The sequence below is a fragment of the Oncorhynchus mykiss genome, chromosome 8 (genome assembly GCF_057628025.1).
Source record: "Oncorhynchus mykiss isolate SJ-2025 chromosome 8, ASM5762802v1, whole genome shotgun sequence".
NCBI lineage: Eukaryota > Metazoa > Chordata > Actinopteri > Salmoniformes > Salmonidae > Oncorhynchus > Oncorhynchus mykiss.
The window spans coordinates 21998831-22022199 of record NC_143029.1 but is presented as its reverse complement, the minus strand read 5'-3'; the positions used below and the strand labels follow the sequence as shown (position 1 = coordinate 22022199).

The 23369-nt window shown below is 42.0% G+C and overlaps 2 protein-coding genes across 3 annotated transcripts; one reads left to right on the top strand and one right to left on the bottom strand.

Annotated features, from left to right (window-relative positions):
• Positions 1-238: 238 nt before the first annotated feature.
• LOC110529590 (Golgi-associated PDZ and coiled-coil motif-containing protein) lies at positions 239-18571 on the bottom strand. 2 transcript variants are annotated; one of them, XM_036985013.2, is made up of 9 exons: positions 18017-18571; positions 8428-8592; positions 8202-8225; positions 6780-6955; positions 6532-6697; positions 6330-6425; positions 6028-6192; positions 5087-5261; positions 239-2971 (listed from the first exon to the last, which is right to left on the bottom strand). In XM_036985013.2, the coding sequence occupies exons 1-9, from the start codon at positions 18284-18286 to the stop codon at positions 2853-2855; spliced, it is 1356 nt and encodes a 451-aa protein (XP_036840908.1). In that variant the 5' UTR covers positions 18287-18571; the 3' UTR covers positions 239-2852. The 2 variants fall into 2 exon arrangements, with proteins under 2 accessions (XP_036840908.1, XP_036840909.1); XM_036985014.2 differs by lacking the exon at positions 8202-8225 and having other exon boundaries at positions 18017-18559.
• On the top strand, positions 18565-22432 carry LOC110529589 (nephrocan). The gene is made up of 3 exons (XM_021611932.3): positions 18565-19724; positions 19962-20863; positions 21188-22432. The coding sequence occupies exons 1-3, from the start codon at positions 19524-19526 to the stop codon at positions 21594-21596; spliced, it is 1512 nt and encodes a 503-aa protein (XP_021467607.2). The 5' UTR covers positions 18565-19523; the 3' UTR covers positions 21597-22432.
• The last annotated feature ends 937 nt before the right edge of the window (positions 22433-23369 follow it).

Sequence of the window (23369 nt, the reverse complement as noted above, 5' to 3'; positions counted from 1 at the left end):
GTTTCTATGTGCTGTATTGATAAACCTCAGAATGCACTACCAGTGGTTCTAGCGTTTACATCTCCCCCTGGTGTTCATTGTAGTTCACTGAAAAAAGCAATAGTATTAGTAACAGTACACATCAGAAAAATAACTTCCAGTTTAATCAGTCTGCTTCTCATTGTCAGAAATGTGAAGATGATCTCTCTTTCATATATTGAAGGAAGGCAGGCTATACACATACACTGTACAGACCAGATTGGGCAAATACATTGAAGTTTATTCAAAGGTTTCATGTTATACATTAACTACAGATAAGACATTTATACCAAATTGTCCAAGATTTCAGAAACACATTTTATGACAAAAATAAATAATTGTATTCCTCAAAAGCAAAGAAAACAAGGTCAGGTAAAACCTGTGTCTAAAAATGGAGCCTTTGTTTCTTCAGTCGATGGCGATGTGAACATTCTCTGTGACATGCTGCTGTCTAGTGCCACTCTGTGTGTCATTTCACTAACGTTAAGCAGGGAACTGTCCTTGGCTTGGACAAGTCCTTCATGAAGAGCATTTGAGTTTGATCAAAGCGCAATTTATACTGATCAAAAATATAAACGCAACATGCAACATTTTAACTGATTTTACTGAGTTGCAGTTCATAAGGAAATCAGTGAATTGAAATAAATAACTGAGGCCCTAATCTATGGATTTCACATGACTGGGCAGGGGCACAGCCATGGGTGGGCCTGGGAGGGGATAGGTCCACCCATTTGGGAGCCACGCCCAACCAATCAGAATTTGTTTTTCCCCACAAAAGGACTTTATTACAGAAATAAATACTCAGTTTCATCAGCTGTCCAGGTGGCTGGTCTCAGACGATCCCGCAGGTGAAGAAACCGGATGTGGAGGTCCTGGGCTGGCGCAGTTACACGTGGGGTTGTGAGGCTGGTTGAATGTACTGTGAAATTCTCAAATACGACATTGAAGGTGGCTTATGGTAGAGAAATTAACATTCAAGTCCCTGGCATCAGCTCTGGTGGACATTCCTGCCGCTTCTTGATATGCCATACCTGTCAGGTGGATGGATCTTGGCAAAGGAGAAATGTTCACTAATAGGGATGCAAACCATTTTTAGAGAAATAAGCTTTTTGTGCATATGGAAAAATTCTAGGATCTTTTATTTCAGCTCATGAAACATGAGACCAACACTTTACATATTGCATTTACATTTTTGTTTAGTGTAGATAAAAAATTAAATAAACAGTAGCTGCAGATTAGCTATGAATGAGGTCAAGATTGGAACACAAGGCTGCAGGTTGTCATCATGACCACCTCAACCCCTCAGCCCTCAGTATGGGGGTACATTTGTAATGAGTACAGTAGAGAGATGCTAGCTACTACAGTAGCGAAATTCCAATATGAATCTACAGAAATGCACGGATTTCAAGTTTAAAAACAGCTAATATATTTATATAGTATACACAGAACTTTTTATAGTCTCAAAGATGATAGTTTGTGGATATTTTGGAATTGATCTTCAGTGCATAAAAACCTGTTTGCATGCACACAAACCTTTTGGTTGTGTGAAATTCATAGATTAAAGCTGGAAACTCCCATCCCTCAGACAGGTTGATAACCCTCTGACAGCTCTTAATATCAGAATACGGTGCAGCCGACACGGCCGTCAGTCATCTTTTGGGTCCTAACGAGTCTGAAAACACAGCCACTGATACAAGATCACAGCACACCAGTAATAGAGAAGGGTGGGAAAACAATACAGCGAAGGAACTTCAGGGACAAGCAAGATATGTACTTTACGTGAAAAGGGACAAGAACAAAGGCGGTAAAGGAAAGGAGAAATCCTAGTTGAGTTTAAAGATATTGCACTTCTAATTTCTGGCAACGGAGCTTGTGGTAATATATATATATATATATATATATATATATATATATATATATATATTTGTGAAAGAAATACTTCCAGAGTTATCAGTAACTTTGTCATACACAACTTGTTTTCAGAGAACATTAGCCAGTGTGTGTGCACCTCAGAGTAAACGGCAAGGACTTTGAACAGTATGAAGACAACGAGGTAGCACACAAGATGCATTGCTCAGAGTGCCCCATCTTTAAATGAAAATGTTGTGTAATGAGGACTATGGTAACATTCTGTGATACCATTGATCAAACACAGAGGGCACACCCTAATAGTTGAAATCCTTTGAATTCTGACAAGTCTTTCCCTGACTGTACATTCTGTTTTGACATCCAATAGGTGAATGTGTCTGCTCTATATTCTGAACACTTGAGGGTTTGACATGGGAGTAAACATTGAGATCCTAATCAGTGGTAGAAGATGAACATTACAGTTGAGGGAAACCCCTCTACACAAGCTACATGTGTAAGAGATAAATAAAAGCCAACATTTATGAAGGGAGAAGATTTCCTCAGCCTAGTAAAACAATATTCATTACCAGCAGGGCAGTCTCACAGTAAGGAAGTGTCGTCTTAATGTGGGGGCAAATAGGATCAGTAACTATACACACAGAAAAATACCACTTAGTCCATCCATTCAATCATCTAGACCCACATCTTCTCCTCAATCTGTGGTCTTCTCTCATTGGCTCCTCACCGTTGCAGAAAGATAGTAACAGGAATTCAAAAGAGCTTTGAGTGTGTTTCCATGACGACTTAATGATGAGTCGAATTTATCCCCATTTCTCCTCTCATACATCCTCCAGTGGACTCAGATGCAGTCCAGTCTCTCAAATCTCATAGAGTATAGTACAAAAATACATGTGCAGTCCAGTCTTTCAGCTCTTCTCCATCCTCCTCTGCACCCCTCCCCATTCCTCCAGATCCTCCCCGCCGCTCTAGGAGGTGCTCTTTCCGGACCCAGCAGTCTTAGACGGGGTCTCCTCCGATGGCGTCTCACTGAAGATCCCTGTGTCTCCGTTCTCTGGGCCGTCACCCACGGACATCTTTTCCAGGGCTGCAGCAAGCACATAGAGAGACAAACATGAATACACTCTCTCTCCTTCCTGTAGCATCTATCACTCTTGTACCAGCTGATATGGCATATTTTCTGTTCATTCACATATGCTCATATGGTATTGTGGCAGTCTAAAGTCCATTTGCTAGGCTTGGGCGGTATACCGTATATCAGGGTATTTGGAAATAGCCACAGGAGGCTTCTTAACAGCTTCTACTACCCCCAAGCCATAAGACTCCTGAACAGTTAATCAAATGGCTACCCAGGCTATTTGCATCGTCTCCCCCCCCACCATCGATTTTACACTGCTGCTACTCTGTTTATTATCCATGCATAGTCAATGTACATATTACCTCAATTACCTCGACTAACCTGTGCCCCCGCATATTGACTCTGTACCTGTACCCCCGTATATAGCCTCACTACTGTTATTTTACTGTTGCTCTTTAATTATTTGCTATTTTTCCTTCTATATTTGTCAAAAAAAAATCTTAACTGCATTGTTGGTTAAGGGCTTGTAAGTAAGCATTTCGCTACATATTCTGTTGCATTCGGCCTATGTGACAGATAAAAATGGATTTTATGTTTTTTTAACACCGTCAATACCGTTGACATTTCTTTGAATTTGTTTTATACACTGAATATTTTTTTCCTGCTTTTGAAGTAAACACCAGGTGATAAAAATGTTGCGTTCATTTCACCTGTCACATGATTTTTCATTCTGAAGCTTACCAGTGTTTGTTGACAAGCACAGAACGATGAGGAACTGGAGACTTGTGAGTCACTCACTGTTGTGCAGCATACGCCAGTTGATCTAGTTACAACTAAATGTTTGCCAGCTAAGTTAACTGTCTAAAATGATACTCAGTTGTGCTAAGTGGTTAGCGTCTTCCAAAATCAAGTATCGCTTGGTAACAGCAGAGAATCCCTTCCTGGATCAAGAGCCTTAATGTCTAATATTTGTTTTGCGCGTGCAGCCAACTGTGAATAACATTTTTGAGTTACTTGTATAACTTTATGAGCTGCGATATCTGTCCTGCAAATACTTTAGGTCAGAGACTGTATAAAATGTTTGCAATGCACTTGTTAGCATTCTCTATTGAACAAAATATAAATGTTTCATGAGCTGAAATAAAAAAAATCCTGATATGTTTTCATACACACACAAAAAGCTTATTTCTCTCCAATGTTGTGCACACATTTGTTTACATCCCTGTCAGTAAGCATTTCTCCTTTGCCAACATAATCCACATGACAGGTGTGGCATATCAAGGAGCTGATTAAACATCATGATCATTACACAGGTGCAACTTGTGCTGGGGACAATAAAAGGCCACTCTAAAATGTGCAGTTTGGTCACACAACACAGATGTCTCAAGTTGAGGGAGCGTGCAATGGGCATGCTGACTGCAGGAATGTCCACCAGAGCTGTTGCCAGATAATTTAATGTTCATTTCTCTACCATAAGCCGCAGCCAACGTTGTTTTAGAGAACTTGGCAGTACATCCATCCAGCCTCACAACCGCAGACCACGTGCAACCATGCCAGCCCAGGACCTCAACATCCGGCTTCTTCACCTGCGGGGATCATCTGAGACCAGCCACCCAGACAGCTGATGAAACTGAGAAGTATTTCTGTCTGTAATAAAGCCCTTTTGTGGGGAAAACGAATTCTGATTGGCTGGGACTGTGCCCCTGCCCAGTCATGTGAAATCCATAGATTAGACCCTAATTCATTTATTTAAATTGACTGATTTTATGGTATAAACTGTAACTCAGTAAAAATCGTTGAAGTTGTTGCATGTTGCATTTATATTTTTGTTCCGTACTCAAAGGCTCAGTGGGGTTTCAAAATGGCACCCCATGTGCTCAGTGCAGGTACTACCGAATATCCGGGTATGGTACAAGGTCAGTATGAGTATGACAATCTGGATACAGCCCAAGCCTACACATTAACACAAAAGACCCCCATCTGTATAATGCAAGTGAATGTGAAGTAAAAGCACTGTTTAAAATGCAAGTACATGAAAATAAAGCCCTGCTACTGTGAAAACTACATGTGCGTTTTTTATGATCAATGAAAGCCCAGGACTGAGGTACAGTAGAGATAACTTGCCTTGTAGTGATGCCAAGTCTGCTGTGCCGTTGTTCCTGCTGGCGGCTGACCCCTCCTCCAGCTCATCCAGGTAGAGGCGGTAGCGATGGCCGCTGTCATCCTCATACTCCACGTTCTCATCGTCAGAGTCCACCTCCGGGGCCACGTACACCACCTCAAACTCTATCTCTCCCCTCTGGGGGACACAGAGGCAGACACACACACATGCACACACGCACGCACACACGTACACGCACACACTGGCAAGCACACGGACAAACACAAACACACAGACACGCTCGCACACAGACACAGACACGCGCACACACAGACATGCGCACACAGACACGCACACACAGACACGCACACACAGACACACACACACGCAGACACGCACACACAGACACACAGGCACGCACACACAGACACGCACACACACAGACACGCACACACACAGACACGCACACACAGACACGCACACACAGACACGCACACACAGACACGCACACACAGACACGCACACACAGACACGCACACACAGACAGACACACAGAGCAGTGTGAGAGAAAACTTAACAATAGGTTACCCAAAAGCTTAGTTGGTTCGTTTGTTTGCCGAGGCATGATTAACTGTTTTTCCCCAATCCACAGAAGCAGTCCCACAGGCTAAATGAACCAACCCCAGCATGAACCTCCATTCACTTACTCTAGAGAGTGTGGGCTGACTAAAGTTAAGGAAAGACATGACTGTCTCAGTAAAAGTTGGAACCCCCAGGCTAAACACTAACTGGGTGTCACAGAGTGAGTGACAAAAGGCTTTTGAAATGTGGATCACAAAAGGAACATATTCGCTTTTTACTATGGTTTTAGTTAACCTAGTCCTGTAGTCAACTCTTCCACTGTAGCTAGTCACGTCATAATACATACAGTCATAACTTCTCTCTTCCTGGGACTGAGTCTGACCTGTTGTGAGAGGATGGTGACAGCCTCCTTGTGTTTGGCGTCCCTCAGGTTGATGCTGTTGACAGCCAGGATGGCATCGCCCACATGGAGCCCGCCACAGCGCTCCGCAGGCTGGGTAGGATGGATTTCTGAGATCAGGATGGGCACCCCGTGTTCCTTACCACCCTGTCCATCCAGAAATAACACACAGACATGCACATAAATATTAGGGCATGGACCATTACAGATGAGCAACACACTATGGGTTGAGACATAGTATTTAACACTTTCTGGTTTGGGCAAAAATTTGTGGTGGAGTTTACCGTGATTGAAATGCCAAGTCCCTCGTGATCTTCCTTGGCCAGCACTACTTTACGAATAGGACCAACTCCTTGAGTCTTCTTCAGTATATCTGTTTCCTGAGAGAGAGAGATCAAACAAGCAAACAATTAGCGATACACAAAGAGGAAACAAATATCTTCACTACAATGAGAATCAAACCCCTCTACTCTGATGTCCACTCACATGCCCCACTGGAGACTCTAGGGGTTTCTTGGGGTCGTTGCGCCCCCTGCAGGCCCGGATAACTGTTTTGTGGCGGTGGAGGTGGATCTCAGCCTCCAGCTGGTTCCACAGCTTGTCGTGAGCGGGCCCCTTCATGTCCCGACCCAGCAGCTGGATCTGCTGTACTCTGGAGATGATGGAGCCAAAGACAACTAGTTACTACAGTCAGCATTATTGGTTATTTCAGTCTAAGCTAGGGTTAGGGTTACCTTCCAGCCAGCTCCTTGTCCAGGTACTTGGCTGCCAATCTTGCCCCATAGACCTCAGCCTGCAGTACAGCGACGTGCCTACGGAGGGCCTCATTCTCCTTCTTATGCAGCTTGACCTCTGCCTCCAGCTTCACCTCCTTCACCTTCTCCTTCTTGTTGGCCTGCAGCTCCCTCTCCTGTCACACACAGGCAGGCGGGAGGGCACACGCACACACACACACACACGCACGCACACACACACGAGCACACACAAAGATAAATAGTTGAGTTAAACTCTACAGAGAGAGTGCTATGCTACATCCACAAATACCATGTCAAAGACAAACATGGATACAGTATACAGTATAGATGAAAGTTAAATTAAATATCTACTTGAGGACAAGACACACACATGACACACAAGATATGAAACTGTGGATTTGGCTTTTATAAGTTCAATGCACTAACCCTTATGATGACCATGATGAGCAAGTTGTCCATAGTGGTTAAGTTAGAGATTGAACAAAGGGTCAAAGATTTGAACTTAATCTTTAGAACACAGGTACAGCCAGTTGGTTCATCCAGAACTTGGCATCAAATTGACAACCAGAACAATTGGTAATTTCCTTTTGGAGAAAATGTGCTCATTTTCTGATTTGTTATGATGAAAACATGACCACATATCAATTAAGCACAAAAACTGTTTTAAGTGAGAAGAAGGCATTCGTCTGAAGCCAAAAAAGGAAATTCATGTCACATGAGCACCACAATGCCTACTCCACCCATGCTCTACCAAGGTTTTAGAGCACACAGCTTTGACTTACTACAGTAGCTAAGTTGGTCTATTGTAATTCAAACAATGTGTAGGCAGGTTGCTTAGGATTCAAAACTTCTCAAACAGCCTCTTAGCGGAGGTGCTCCCACAATAATGTGATTCGCACCGCAAACTTACAAAATAAACTATTGAATGCTTTTCACCTCACACCAAGACATTATCCCATTCTACTACTTTTTCAAACTTCTTAAATTATATGAAAGTAAGCTTTGCTTTTATAAGACCATCTGGCTTGATTGAATTAGCTTTTTTGTCTTGTAGTCATTTATTTCCCCTTTGCGCTTTGTTGACTATTGAGACAAAACTCTTTCCAAGTATCAAAACATGCATTTTCCTATCAAAATCGGGCAACACGAATATACATGAATAGGCAATAACAAACAACAAAGCTACAGTAATTCCATATCACTGTCAGTCATTGCTAGCACAAGCCCCATAGAGGGCCTGTTGGACTTATTAATGAGCAACTGTTGTCAGCAAGAGCAGGAAAAGACCAAACTTGAGGTTAGGATGAGTACACAGACCAAGGCACAGACACATGCAAGACACAGACGCACAGCTATCACTAACCACAAAACCAGACACACAGACGACATGCACACACTTACCATCTCCTCCACTGAGGCAACAGGCTTAAGGTGAGAAGAACAGAGAAGGGGTCAAAGGTTAGAAAGGCAGCGTTAAAATCACAGCCAAGCAGTGGGGAAGCATACCACCATTTACCACTTTACAGACCCACTGGAACCTCGGCAGGTATACCCCCCAAAAATATATTAGCAGTCGTGTGTGTGTGTGTGTGTCTGTGCTTGTGTGTGTGTGTGTGTGGTGCCCTACCATCCTGTCTTTGATGGAGTCAGAGTCCACAGTCTGTCCAGCCTTGGCATGAAGCTGCAGCTGCATGGCATGAAGGTGGAGCAGCTGGTCGTGGACCTCCCTCTCCACCACCACCTTCTCCGCCTGCACATCAGTCAGCTCCGAACGCAGGTCCACCAGCTGAGCCTGGAGGAGGGAGAGAGTTACATAAGTGTACACTTCTTCTGACTTCCAAGATTCTTAGGAACCCTCATCATTTATATATAGTGCAATCAGTGTGCCATGCCCATGCCATTATCCCAGCACAGATCAAATTAGATTTTGGATTAGTCTGTTTTACATTCTCTCTCTGTTCTCTTTCAGATTTTTCAACAAGTTTTTTCTTAGAAAGCATGCTACTTTTTATTCAAGCCTGAATGAATTTTGGCCTACAAATCCTGCGCTCGAGGTTGTCTATTGTATGCGAACAAAACCCTGAAAAAAATAAAATCACATTTGTGCTAGTCTCTGGAGCCTATTGAGCTTGGCAACATGGGAAGCAGACTTAGGTTCAGAGACAAATCATTTATTTATTTATGCCATTGAACTGGGGCCACCTGCCTGTCACAGCTGTAGGAATGAATTAATCTTGGTATGAATGAGGTTCATATTTTAGGATTCACTCCACCTACGATGATGAAAGAGGAGTGTGCTTATCATGTGAATCTGACTGAATACTAAACAGCCTCTGTCTCCTAAATGATTTATCATCATTCTCAGACAGAGACTCATCTATCACTGTTATAGTCAGGCCTTCATTATAAAGACATTATAAAGTCTCAATCAAATAGAATAATCTATAGTACAAATATTCTATAGCTTCTCAAATGTAAGATAGGTAGGGGAAAACAGTGACACACACACACACAATTTAAGGGGCTTTATTGGCATGGGAAACATTTTTAAAAATTTAACTAGGCAAGCCAGTTAAGAACTACTACTTAGTTACAATGGCCTACACCAGCCAAACCCGGACGACGCTGGGTTAATTCTGCGCCGCCCTATGGGACTCCCAATCACGGCAGGTTGTGATACAGTCTGCATTTGAACCAGGGTGTTTGTCATGACCATCTGGGTACCAGAGAGAGGCCCTGGACCTGAAGATATTCTTCCTCTTCAGTCTTACGGTCTCAGCAAATATAGATCCAAATATAAATCTAGCCGATTTACACTCGTATTCATCTGGAATTCTGAGTTAGCCAAAATTCTGAATCTAGAAATGGATGCCCACAATGGGTTCCAATGGCTGGGCAGGAAAAACAGGCTTGACTCACCAATCTGAGCCTTCAAGGTCTAGAAAACCTTCTGCTCTACTTTCATGAGTGTTTACTAGCTATTCTGACAACACAGCAGCATTGCTAAGAATAGAATACCAACAGACCACATAAAATGGGTTAAGGTGCAACTACACTAGATCATTTTTAGCCAACACTAGTTTATATGCTGTTATAAACCGGGTGGTTCGATCCCTGAATGCTGATTGGCTGACAATTGTGGTATATCAGACCGTATACCACAGGTATGACAAAACTTTTGTTTTTAGTGCTCTAATTACGTTGGTAACCAGTTTATAATAGCAATAAGGCACCTCAAAGGTTTGTGATATATGGCCAATATACCACAGCTAAGGGCTGAGTCCAGGCACTCCACTTTGCGCCGTGCTTAAGAACAGCCCTTAGCCGTGGTATATTGGCCATGTACCACACCCCCTCTGGCCTTATTTATTAAGTAAGGTCCCAATGAGTAGAAAGCAGGGGTGTCAAACTCAAGCCTTTGAGGGCCTAGGGTCTTGCTGGCTTTGGTTTTTCCTTTCAATTAAAGATCAAGACAACCATGTGAGGGGAGTTCCTTACTACTTAGGCTATGGTCCAAACACGTAAAAGACGCACCCTATCCCCTCAGCCCTCAAATTAAGTGGACACTTCCGATGACGTATCATGACGTCTGACGAGTATACACTTCCAGGGCGAGGGAGGAAGGAATGGTTTTTAAAATGGACTGCCCTTGCCGGGAAATTTGTCACTTTTTCATCCCGCGATGATTATGTTTTCAGCCACTGGTAGCTTTATATGCGCTACAGTCAATTATAATTGCAAGACTACTTATATTAACTATATAATTATTAATATGCCTACTGTAAGATAGCTAGCAAATTAATTTGCTAACTAACGTTAGCCTGCCTAGCTACTTCTGAAGAAGGATAAAAAATATATATACTTCTATTTAATTTCCAAAAGCTAATCAAACAAAAAATCGTACGAGACGTGTTTGTGCATTGGTAGTACAATTTCTAACTTCTTTACATTTGTTTTACTTACACTTGTATGTTGACTCCATATTGATATTGGGTTTTTAAGTTTTGCCAGACTTTTGTTAGCGGATGTACAATCATCACAAATTGAATTATGGGGTGTTTTAGGCCCCGGAGTGAACATAATTGTACAACTAGACTAAAAACGAGGGCTGAGGGGCTTACTTTGCAAACTTCCCTTGCTTGGCTAATCATTTGGACCACCCTCCAAGATGGTGACGGGGATTCCCCCAAGGGCATAAGGCCCTTGGGGGAATCCCCAAGTGGACAAGGGTGTGTCTTTTATGAGTTTGAACCGCAGCCCCGGTGACCTTAATTCATCAATCAAGTACAAGGGAGGCAAGAAAACTCAGTGACACAGCCCTCCGTGGAATGAGTTTGACACGTGATATAAAACCCTATTCGCATGGGAATAGTATTAGTAGAGAACGTGGTTATGACAGGATTATTATTTAGACAGGATTATTTTTTTTTTTATTCAACAAATTGACAGTTACAACAGAAACCTAGAAGTTTTTTATTTGACCTTTATTTAACTAGGCAAGTCAGTTAAGAACAAATTCTTATTTACAATGACAGCCTACCAAAAGGCCTCCTGCGGGGACGGGGGCCTGGGATAATAAAAAAATAAAAATACTATATAAATATAGGACAAAATACACATCACAACAAGAGAACAACACAACACTACATAAACAGAGACCTAAGACGACAACATAGCAAGGCAGCAACACATGACAACACAGTATGGTAGCAACACAACATACAGTTGAAGTCGGAAGTTTACATGCACTTAGGTTGGAGTCATTAAAACTTGTTTTTCAACTACTCCACAAGTTTCTTGTTAACAAACTATAGTTTTGGCAAGTCGGTGAGGTCATCTACTTTGTGCATGACACAAGTAATTTTTACAACAATTGTTTACAGACAGATTATTTCACTGTATCACAATTCCAGTGGGTCAGAAGTTTACAAACACTAAGTTGACAGCTTGGAAAATTCCAGAAAATGATGTCATGGCTTTAGAAGCTTCTGATAGGCTAACTGACATCATTTGAGTCAATTGGAGGTATACCTGTGGATGTATTTCAAGGCATTCCTTCAAACTCAGTGCCTCTTTGCTTGACATCATGGGAAAATCAAAAGAAATCAGCCAAGACCTCAGAAAGAAATTGTAAACCTCCACAAGTCTGGTTCATCCTTGGGAGCAATTTCCAAACGCCTGAAGGTACCACACTCATCTGTACAAGCAATAGCACGCAAGTATAAACACCATGGGACCACGTACCCGTCATACCGCTCAGGAAGGAGATGCGTCTCCTAGAGATGAACGTACTTTGGTGCGAAAAGTGCAAATCAATCCCAGAACAACAGCAAAGGACCTTGTGAAGATGCTGGAGGAAACAGGTACAAAAGTATCTATATCCACAGTAAAACAAGTCCTATATCGACATAACCTGAAAGGCCACTCAGCAAGGAAGAAGCCACTGCTCCAAAACCACCATAAAAAAGCCAGACTACGGTTTGCAACTGCACATGGGGACAAAGATCGTGCTTATGGGAGAAATATCCTCTGGTCTGATGAAACAAAAATATAACTTTTTGGTCATAATGACCATCGTTATGTTTGGAGGAAAAAGGGGGAAGCTTGCAAGCCGAAGAACACCATCCCAACTGGGAAGCACAGGGGTGGCAGCATCATGTTGTGGGGGTGCTTTGCTGCAGGAGGGACTGGCGCACTTCACAAAATAGATGACATCATGGGGTAGGAAAATGATGTGGATATATTTAAGCAACATCTCAAGACATCTGTCAGGAAGTTAAAGCTTGGTCGCAAATGGGTCTTCCAAATGGACAATGACCCCAAGCATACTTCCAAAGTTGTGTCAAAATGGCTTAAGGACAACAAAGTGCCCATCACAAAGCCTTGACCTCAATCCTATAGAAGATTTGTGGGCAGAACTGAAAAAGTGTGTGTGAGCAAGGAGGCCGACAAACCTGACTCAGTTGCACCAGCTCTGTCAGGAGGAATGGGCCAAAATTCACCCAACTTATTGTGGGAAGCTTGTGGAAGGCTACCCAAAACGTTTGACCAAAGTTAAACAGTTTAAATGTTACCAAATACTAATTGAGTGGATGTAAACTTCTGACCCACTGGGAATGTGATGAAAGAAATAAAAGCTGAAATAAATCACTCTCTCTGCTATTATTCTTACATTTCACATTCTTAAAATAAAGTGGTGATCCTAACTGACCTAAGACAGGGAATTTTTACTATGATTAAATGTCAGGAATTGTGAAAACTGAGTTTAAATGTATTTGGCTAAGGTGTATGTAAACTTCCGACTTCAACTGTAACAACATGGTAGCAACACAACATGGTAGCAGCACAAAACATGTTACAAACATTAGTGGGCTCAGACAACAGCACAAGGGCAAGAAGGTAGAGACAACAATACATCACACAAAGCAGCCACAACTGTCAGTAAGAGTTTCTCTGATTTAGTCTTTGAATGAAGAGATTGAGATAAAACTGTCCAGTTTGAGTGTTTGTTGCAGCTCGTTCCAGTTGCTAGCTGCAGCGAACTGAAAAGAGGAGCGGCCCAGGGATGTGTGTGCTTTGGGGACCTTTAACAGAATGTGACTGGCAGAACGGGTGTTGTATGTGGAGGATGAGGGCTGCAGTAGATATCTCAGACAGGGGGGAGTGAGGCCTAAAAGGGTTTTATAAATAAGCATCAACCAGTGGGTCTTGCGACGGGTATACAGAGATGACCAGTTTACAGACTAGGGGTGGTTAGAGCATTGGTCCAGAAACCGAAAGGATGCTGGATCGAATCCCCGAGCTGACAAGATAAAAACATCTGTCGTTCTACCCCTGAACAAGGCAGTTAACCCACTGTTCCCCGGTAGCCGTAATTGTAAATAAGAATTTGTTCTCAATGGACTTGACTAGTTAAATAAAATGTTAACAGAGGAGTGCAGTGATGTGTCCTATAAGGAACATTGGTGGCCGAATGGTAAAGAACATCTAGCCGCTCGAGAGCACCCTTAACTGCCGATCTATAAATGAGGTCTCCTTAATATAGCATGGGTAGGATGGTCATCTGAATCAGGGTTAGTTAAGCAGCTGGGGTGAAAGAGGAGCGATTACGATAGAGGAAACCAAGTCAAGATTTAACTTTAGCCTGCAGCTTTGATATGTGCTGAGAGAAGGACAGTGCACTGTCTAGCCATACTCCCAAGTACTTGTATGACGTGACTAGCTCAAGCTCTAACCCCTCAGAGGTAGTAATAGCACCTGTGGGAGGAGGGGCATTATTCTTACCAAACCACATTTGTGGTTGAGCACTTAACACAAAATCCAACGAGGGGCCAGTTGAGTATAAGACTGTATCATCAGCAAATAAATGGATGAGAGAGCTTCCTACTCCCTGAACTATGTTGTTGATGTAAATTGAGAAGAGCGTGGGGCTTAGGATCGAGCCTTGGGGTACTCCCTTGGTGACAGGCAGTGGCTGAGACAGCAGATTTTCTGAGTGTATACACTGCACTCTTTGAGAGAGGTAGTTAGCAAACCAGCCCAAATACCCCTCAGAGACACCAATCCAGTGTGCCGGCCCACAAAAATTGAATGGTCTACCGTATCAAAAGCTTTGGCCAAGTCAATAAAAATAGCAGCACAATATTGGGCAATGGTGACATCATTGAGGACCTTTAAGGTTGGAGTGACACATCCATGACCTGAGAGGAAACCAGATTGCATACCCGAGAGAATACTATAGACATCAAGAAACCAGTCAGTTGATTATTGACAAGTTTTTGCAACACTTTTGATAAACATGGTAAAATAGAAATAGGCCTATAACAGTTAGGATCTTGGTTCCCAAATTTCTAAACCATACCAAACCACCTTTGGTATAGCGTCACCATAATATTTGAATTTAGAAAGTGTGTTCATAATCATTAGGATATTTTAGCAATCCGCAATATAAGACGTCCTAAATACCCCCTAGCCTTCAGATGTGAGCTAAACAATGCATTTGCACTTGATATGCGTTTTTAGGCTATGAATGAGGAAGTGAACTTGTCATTTCCAAACGTTTAGCTCTGTTGTATGCTGCTTTGCGATCTATAGGGTTGCATTAAATAGGCGCAATATTTTTGATTGATGCATTTGGCAATGTTCAACTCATTCGCACATAACGTATAAACAAAAGCATTCACTGTGAAAGTTGATACATCTAGGCCCTTCATATATAGGCTATGCACAGCACTGTTCAATTTATCGAGTCAGTTCGTTTCTTTGCTCAAAGTGCGAGCAACACCTGTCAAACTCAGACATTTCTCTCAAAAACACAGGAATGTCGATTCACACGGGACATGTATTATCAGATGATTTTGGAGTTTGCCAAAAAATTTGTAGGCTATTCTGGCTGGAATTGTTACTCTCCTGACATATAGAAATTACCGACATGGCAGATTCGGGACAGGACTAAAATTACAAAGACGTGGTGTTTTGTGCTCTTGCACATATTTACACTACCCAACCTCCCCAGTAAAACTAATCCAGTCCGAATAATGTTGTAGGCAACCTAAAACTCTTCTTGAGCCATATTCACACAGGACTAGTATTCCTAAAGAACATTGGTTATGTATGGTCTTCTGTGTGAGAACCTAGATTAATATTGGGCGATTCCACGACAGCTGAAAATATTTTGGGCATCTCAGATCTGTTCTGGAAATTCTCACATAGGAACTTCATTCGGAGGAAGGATGTTTAACATGCTTTTTACATTTATTTTTTTATCATGATGAAATAGTCGATTTTAGGCCATTTTTAGACTTATACAGGCCTCCTGTAAAACCCTATGAACTGTGAACCATACATGATACAGACGACATCTTGGTGTCATTATATTCCTTATAGTGCTCCCTCAAATATGGAGTAGCCCATGTCCAGTTCATGAAAGACATTTTCACATTCATTTATTCAACATTAAAAAAATCTCAAAACGACCCTTTTTGATTTGGCCTATTTTTAGACATATTGTTTGAAGGCTCTACAGTGCGACCATTTGACTTGCATATGCGCCTAAATATTTTGCTGTGCGACCTGGAATTTTAATTTAGGAGCACCGGGGCGCCTAGAAGAATGAAGGATTCTAGCTTTAATACCTCGTAGTTTTCATTGCGCTCCTAAATGTCTTTGTGTGCACCTACATTTTTCAATGAGGCACAGATGTGCTCCTTGTCAACTAAGGTCAGCATAGAGCCCTGTGTTTGCAACAATATACTCTTCAAACACATCATATTTCCAGAGTGGGCTCTCTGCTACTTTTAAAGATATGACCCATTTTTTGTTCTTCTTCATAGAAATAGATATCACAGGTAATTAACCAATCACAGTTCTCCTTTAGGCTTGCACATTCAGAAAGTCCCCAGCAGTGGGAGAAACCTTTGAATCCATTTTCCCATTCACAGTGTTGGTGGTGCTCATAAAATTGATCACACCTTCAGAATTAGCAGAGAGCCCACTCTGGAAATGTGATGTACTTGTAGAGTACATTATTCCAAATAATATGTCTTAAAATCAACAAGGGTAGTTGTGGTGCTGTAAACAGCAAACCCTCTTACCATGCCCTTCCAGCACCTTCTCAGTTAGGAGGCTAATAGAGCCCAGCTGAGGTTCATTAGTCAATCATGTGTGTGATTGTTCAGCCAATCAGACCAAACAGTTGAGTAGGCTGCTGCTGCTCACATTCAGGGGGAGAAAGGACTGGAGACAATAGCAGACAGGTTGGGAGCTAAAATACTTTGAGAGACCTTAGTTACTGAAGTTATATGTTAAGTAACTTAATCTTGAGCCTTTATGTTTGTAAAATGTAATACATCTGAAATGTTAACAGTTTACTTTTCCTCTACCCTGAGACCCCTTCTAGTTCTGGTCTGTGGCCCCTCCCAAGGCTCTGCTGCAGTAGTTGATTCATATTTTTGATATTGAATAAATTAAAATTGTATTAAAGAATCAAACTTTATATTTAGAGAATAATAATACCAAGATGTCTATCATGTAGGCCTACTGTTCACCGATCAAAGGGTCTCACAGGAGGCATGTATAGGCCTAAAATGGGCACGTACTTTCATGATATTCTCAATGGTTTGTTAAAAAAGCATTTCAAACATCCTTCCTCCCATTGAAGTTTGAGAATTGCCAGAACAATCTGCAATACCAAAAATATTTTCTGCTGATGTGGAATCTGACAATTATTAGTGGACTTCCCATCCTCCAGTATTTGACATTTCTATGCCCTTACCTTGGTGCCTTTGCCTTTTTATCATGTGCTTCTGACCTGCCCTTCCTGCTGTAATGTGACCATTGTGTCAACCTGTCATTAGCTCAAAGCTACCTTAGGTAGGTGGAAAACATGTAGGCCTAGTTAATGTAACAATACAGATCTAACCTACTTTCTCTAAATAGATCTTAACATAAATCTAATTGGTCACACACCAATGGCTGTAACCAGTGGACAGGAAACAGGCATTTCACAAATCCAAATCATTGCTGATTTTCCACAGATTTGGTTTACTTTAGCCATGTCATATACCCTTAGGCCATGACTTTGTAGTAGGTGTTGTTGGGTGCCAACTGGTTGTGTAAAGCCAGAATTCCTGATCTCAGCACTATACTGCGCTGAAGGTAGAGGCTGAAATGCAGTATCAATTTACATACAGGCAGTAATACGGTAGTCATAAGAATTGCTGGGAAGGTGTTGACAGAGTCAACTACACCACTGACCAAACAATGGCTATTGAGCATGGTGAGGTCATACATGGTGGAGTAAGGGTCAGGATGATCCTTGTTTCTGTTTCTCTCATCAATAGATTTTACAACGTGAAGTGGCTGTCAAATATTGTGTGTGTACTCTCACCTAGTTCTTATTCTGTCAATTGCCAGAACAGAAATGCATATTGTCAACACAAATTACACAACAGATATTGATACTGGGTGGTCAATTTCAAACTTTTAGGAAGAGACAATGTACGGAAGTTGTTGTTTGAGATCATGTCGAGACCTGTCACTCAACTGGATGCCCAGAGACGCACGGTCATGCATGGAGAGAGCTATGAAGGACATTCGAATTCTGACAGCTAACTAGGAGCTAGCTTGTTGGCCTACACAGCATAAGTATACCATTAACATATCAAATGATCATGCGCATCCTTTTTAGCATTTATACAAGACAAGTTTGCGCTCACCTCTACTTTGTGATTAAGTTGAAAAATCGTCTGGGCTTTGTGGCAAAGCTGAGCAAAACAGGAGCTGAGACTTGTCATCTTTTGACGACCCTCGTATGTGATGTCAGCTTGATCTGGGTCGATTTCTCCAAGTAGTAAATCGACGTCAACAAACGCCTTGTCAAACTCCTTCTCCAGAACCTCAAGCCACCGAAACATGGACATCCCCGTGCCTGGACTGACCAGGGCCGTGCCCTGGGCTGACGGAGAGGCACCGGCCGAGGCAGACATGTCCAACAGTGCAGGCTAAAAGCTAAAGCTAGCTGACTAACCGATTCCCTTCACAAATAAAATCAGCGCTTTGTTTCCGCCACCCTGTATAAGTTAACTGAGTCGTAATACCAGAGTCACACTGTACTCTAAATGCCCTAAGCATACAAAAATGTTTCTTTTCAGAAAATACTAGCTAAAATACATGTATTTGGTTCTTTCCCAAAACCGTAATCCTACCAGGAAATCGGATACGGATCATAGCTATGAATCGACTACAACAGTCTGCCACACAACAGAAAAAAAGCAATCGATAGCATATCTAGTCAATCTGTGTCGAGTTCTTGGGGGCAGTTTCCTGCCACTCCTTATACTGGCAGACAGTAGCATATATTATTGTACCTTTGTCGTTGACAATTGCAGTTGAATGCTTTGCTTTTCACTCTTGTTTTTGTTGACCACTCCCTGTGTCTAAAATATCTTGTTGGAGAGTGTAAACATTTCTTATGTCATTGTAGGCATGGTGTGAGTGGCTCTGCAGACAGTATTACATATTTTACATAGCTACTTTTTGCATTAAATACATTATTTTTAATTGTATTTGCTAACCTTTGCTAACCTCTTATCTCACACCATTGTTGTTGGGATAATCAGACAAATATTTTATTTATTTAACGTTCATGAGAGATAAATATACATTCCCTGTGTGGCACTACAGAAGGCAATCCTTCAGTTAAAAGACAAGTGGTCGTTGTTCATTAATCTGTATTAAATGTTACTAATAACATATGCTATTTAGCCTTCACTTTTATCCAAATTATGTTAGATGAACTACCTTAACCCTGATTACTGCATGCACTTAGTCACAAGTGCATGCAGTAATCAGGGTTAAGGTAGTTCATCTAACATATCTTAAAACATAACATGCAAATATATGGCAACTCCTTCAAGACAGTGGCAGACAGAGTATTCAAATAGACAGAGGAGGAAATTGTATTTGTTTAACTGAATGGGTTGTAAATGGTTTATCAGCAAGTTTCTCACATCCGCAAACAGAAGGGCTATCTATTACTGTTTGTGTCAGTTCCTTGTCGGTGTCAAATGTTGTTTTTTAACCAAGATAAACATCTCTGCCATTGTTCCAAATGAAACAGAGCACCTACTCTCTCCCACATAATCCTTGCTGAGGTATTTAAACCCCAGAACAAGAGGGAGTGCTGTTCTTTTTTACTGAGATGCCCAACTAGGCTGGGTGTTCATGATGTGGTTTCTCATGATCTTGCTGGCAAGTATTACATTGCATACTCTCGTGTGCATCTGTAGCAATGTTTGTCCAAAGAAGTGTGTGTGTGATAGTGCAAAGTCAGTGCAGTGTTTCAGGTTGCAGTCTTTTCCCACTGGAATCACTAAAGATGTGAGGAAACTAAACCTGGGATACAATCACATCAAGCAACTAAAGGTAAGAGTGGAATTGCTCATTTGATAATAACCATTGCTAATCAGTGACATTGGTAACAATAGATTCACTATCAAACCATTTTCAGACCTTTCATCTTAGCAATCTTGTAATTAATCCTTAGAAATCAGTTTGATTTAAGCACTACTGAGTGATGATTTACTTCTGATTAATAGCATATTGTTTGTATAATGGTACACATTAGTTCATATCTTCTCCTGATATGTTTGTCTTTTCCAGGGTAGAGACATATCTGGCCTGACAGAGCTGGAGGAAGTGATCATTTCATCCTGTGGAGTGGAAGTGGTGGAGGCCAATGCTCTCAGGGCTCAGGGGCTACTAAGAAGCCTGGATCTACAGAAGAATAAACTGCATCAGATCCCCCGTGGTCTCCCACCCAGCCTGGAGACCCTCAACGTGGGCCACAACAGGATCACAGGCCTCCAGGAGTCTGTCTTTGAGGGGCTGAAGAAACTACGCCTGCTTGATCTTCAGAACAACCAGATCACCAACCTGCGTTCCAACACCCTCTCCACCCTGAAGAAGTTGGAGTGCCTTTACCTGGATGGAAATCAAATTGAGACAGTTCAAGGTGCTCTGAGACTCCCCCAACTGAATCTGTTGAGCTTGGGGAACAACAAGATCCCCTGTTTTCCCTCATCCTTTTTCACACCACTACAGTCCTTGACGACACTGCGTTTACCAGGGAACCTCCTATCAAGAGTCCCACTCGATCTCCCTCACGCCCTGTCCTACCTGAACTTGGACAGGAACCAAATACGAGCACTGAGAAACCGTGAGATGGGCCAACTCCGCAACCTCACGTCTCTGTCTGCGTCCTACAATAGGTTGGTTTCTGTGGATGGTGGCCTTCGCTTGCCCAACCTCACAGTGCTGGAACTGCCAGGAAACCAGCTGAGGGTGCTGCCCAGTAGACTGAGCCCCAAACTGGAAAAACTGGACTGCAGACAGAACTCCATTCAGGAAGTCACCTTCCAGCACCTGTCTGGAATGAAACAGCTGAAGCATCTCTTCCTAGAGAATAACACCATCTGGAACTTTGAAGCTAATGCTCTGAGGAACAGCGTTCACATAACCAACCTGGCTCTGGAACAGAATCTCCTCTCCTCTATTCCAGACGGGTATGTATTTCATCCCTTTGATATGGTGCTTTATTAGCATGTTTTAGACTAACATTTGGGATCATATTGATGAATTCATGACATACATTATAGATGTGTTGTACATTCAATTGAGTATTACTCATTTGTACAATGATCTTTGTACAATACATCGGTAGAATAGCGGCCTAACCACATTGTAGGTCTTTGGTTAAACATATTTGAGTATAAAACCACAAGATGATAGATAAACACATCTTAACTGTAGATCCATGTGACTCCTTTGGCCTTTTGGTAAGAGCAGACACCACTGTCCACTGTTCTGTTAATATGTGTCTCTGGCAGGCTTCCAGAGAGTCTGATCCGCCTGGACTTGAAAGGGAACCGCATCGAGGCCGTCCAGGAGCAGGAGCTGAGATCCCTGAAGCGCCTGCAGGTGTTGAACTTGAGGAGAAACAAGCTGACCTCCCTCCCCCAGATCACCCTGGATCTGCTTCCACGGCTGAGGACCGTCTACCTAGATGGGAACCCCTGGAACTGCAGCTGTGAGCTCCTGGGGGTCAAGAGGACCCTGCTGGCCAGGAGGGTGGAGATCCCTAAAGAGCTGTGTAACGAGCATGTGAGTGAGCCGGGGGACAGCTGGAGAGCGTACCTGATGGCCCAGGACAGATGTGAGGAGTACTTCATGGAAACCGCCCCTGAGGACCAAGTGGAGCAGACAGACACTGAGGAGTATTATGACTATGATTCGTAGATGGAGAAAATAAATGTAGCAGGGGAATTTCATGTTTAGCTGAACATACTGGGTATTTTGAATGTTTTAACATTTTACTGTAGTTTGGCAATTAATACTAAGGAAGTTACCTTTAGCTGTGTAGTCAATAGAAAAACATTAAACTACTGTATTAACAAACAGCTATTGCAATATACATTGGTAAATAGGTATATGTAGAATATACCTTAAATACCTAATGTATAATAACATAATAATAAATAAACAAGTTTCATTACAGTTTTCATTTACTTGGCACAAACAGTTGCAAATAATGTGCTATAGGATAAGCCATGTAATTACTTTTGTGTGTGTTTGGTTTGTTCTGAATTTAATTGGCATCTTAGTTGATACTGTAAAAAAGTGTTATGCACACTTTGCAAAAACAATAGACAAATAAATAATAGCTACAGATAACTAACGACTTGCACTTCTAGGGTGCCTGACCTGCACGGTTTCCAACCGGTTTAAACCTAACCTTAAGCCTAACTTTAACCACACTGCTAGCCTTATTCCTAACTCTAACCTTAAATTAAGCACAAACAGCAAATGTTTTGTTTTCATGTTTGTTAATGAATGTTTACAATATAGCCAATTGTGACATTGTGGATGTGGTAACTAGTGGACACCTCTAGGTTCTGACAAAAAGAACAACCAGAGTATCTCGGCATGCGTTTGAGGGGACGGGCGGACGGGAAGTGGGGTGATGGCGGAAGTGGATGCTGAGTTTGAATCCAGTAGCGCTTTGAGCAAATTTGGTGAAGACGAATGTTCTGCATGGACAACAGTAGTATCAACAACTAGAACAAAAAATAAAATTTTCAAAAATTGCAGTGGATAATACGTGTGAATGATAATGAATCTCCTCTTATTGGGATAAGTTTGTTGAGTAAGGATGCATATGTGGGAAACCCATTTGAGGGGTCGAAGATTGTGAAGCAAGGGCTTGGAAAAGTGGAGTCTGTCAGAGTGACCAGGAGTGGTCTTATTAATTGTATTTCTGAAGAACAGGGGAAGATTGCAGTGGGCCTCAAGAGAATCCAGACAACAGAAGTGTTGTGTTTTGAATTTGAGTAGAGCACTTGTCAAAGGAGTCATCTCAGGGGCGATGAAGATCATTCCTGGTGTGGTTGGTGCCCTGCGTCTGACCCACGTGAAGAAAGTCTGTCGGTCCTGTTGTTTTTTGATAAAGAGCAAATACCTCCGCATGTGAAGCTTGGTTATGTAAGATAGGCTGTAAGAGCTTTCATCTCCAAACCACTGCAGTGTAAGAATTGTAAAGGATTTGGCCTTGTTTCAAGTGTATGCAGACAAAATAGTATACTGAAAAAAATGTGTGTAGGAATACGACAGTGTTGCAATTGTGGTGGGGATCATGATCCTGAGTTACTGGAGTGCCCTTTAAGGGTGAAGGAGAATGAGGTGGTAAAAGCTAGAGCGGTCAATCAAATATCCTATGCGGAGGTGATTAAAATCATTGAGTGACTAGTGATGCTAGTCAATATATGGTAGTGGATACACCACAGCCTGTAGTAAATGTTTGCTGCCAGACAAAAGATTACTGTGTGTTGAAAATGTGGATTTTGTTGCGTTCATTAACACATTTATAAACTGTACAGCACAAGTCTCAAAGAAGTCTATGAAACTGGACATGATTGTGGCTGCAGCAGAAAAGTTTTGGGGATTAAAGGATTTTACATCTGAAAACTTGCAAGGGCTACTGCCGCCAGAAGACCCGCCCTACCATATTCGCCT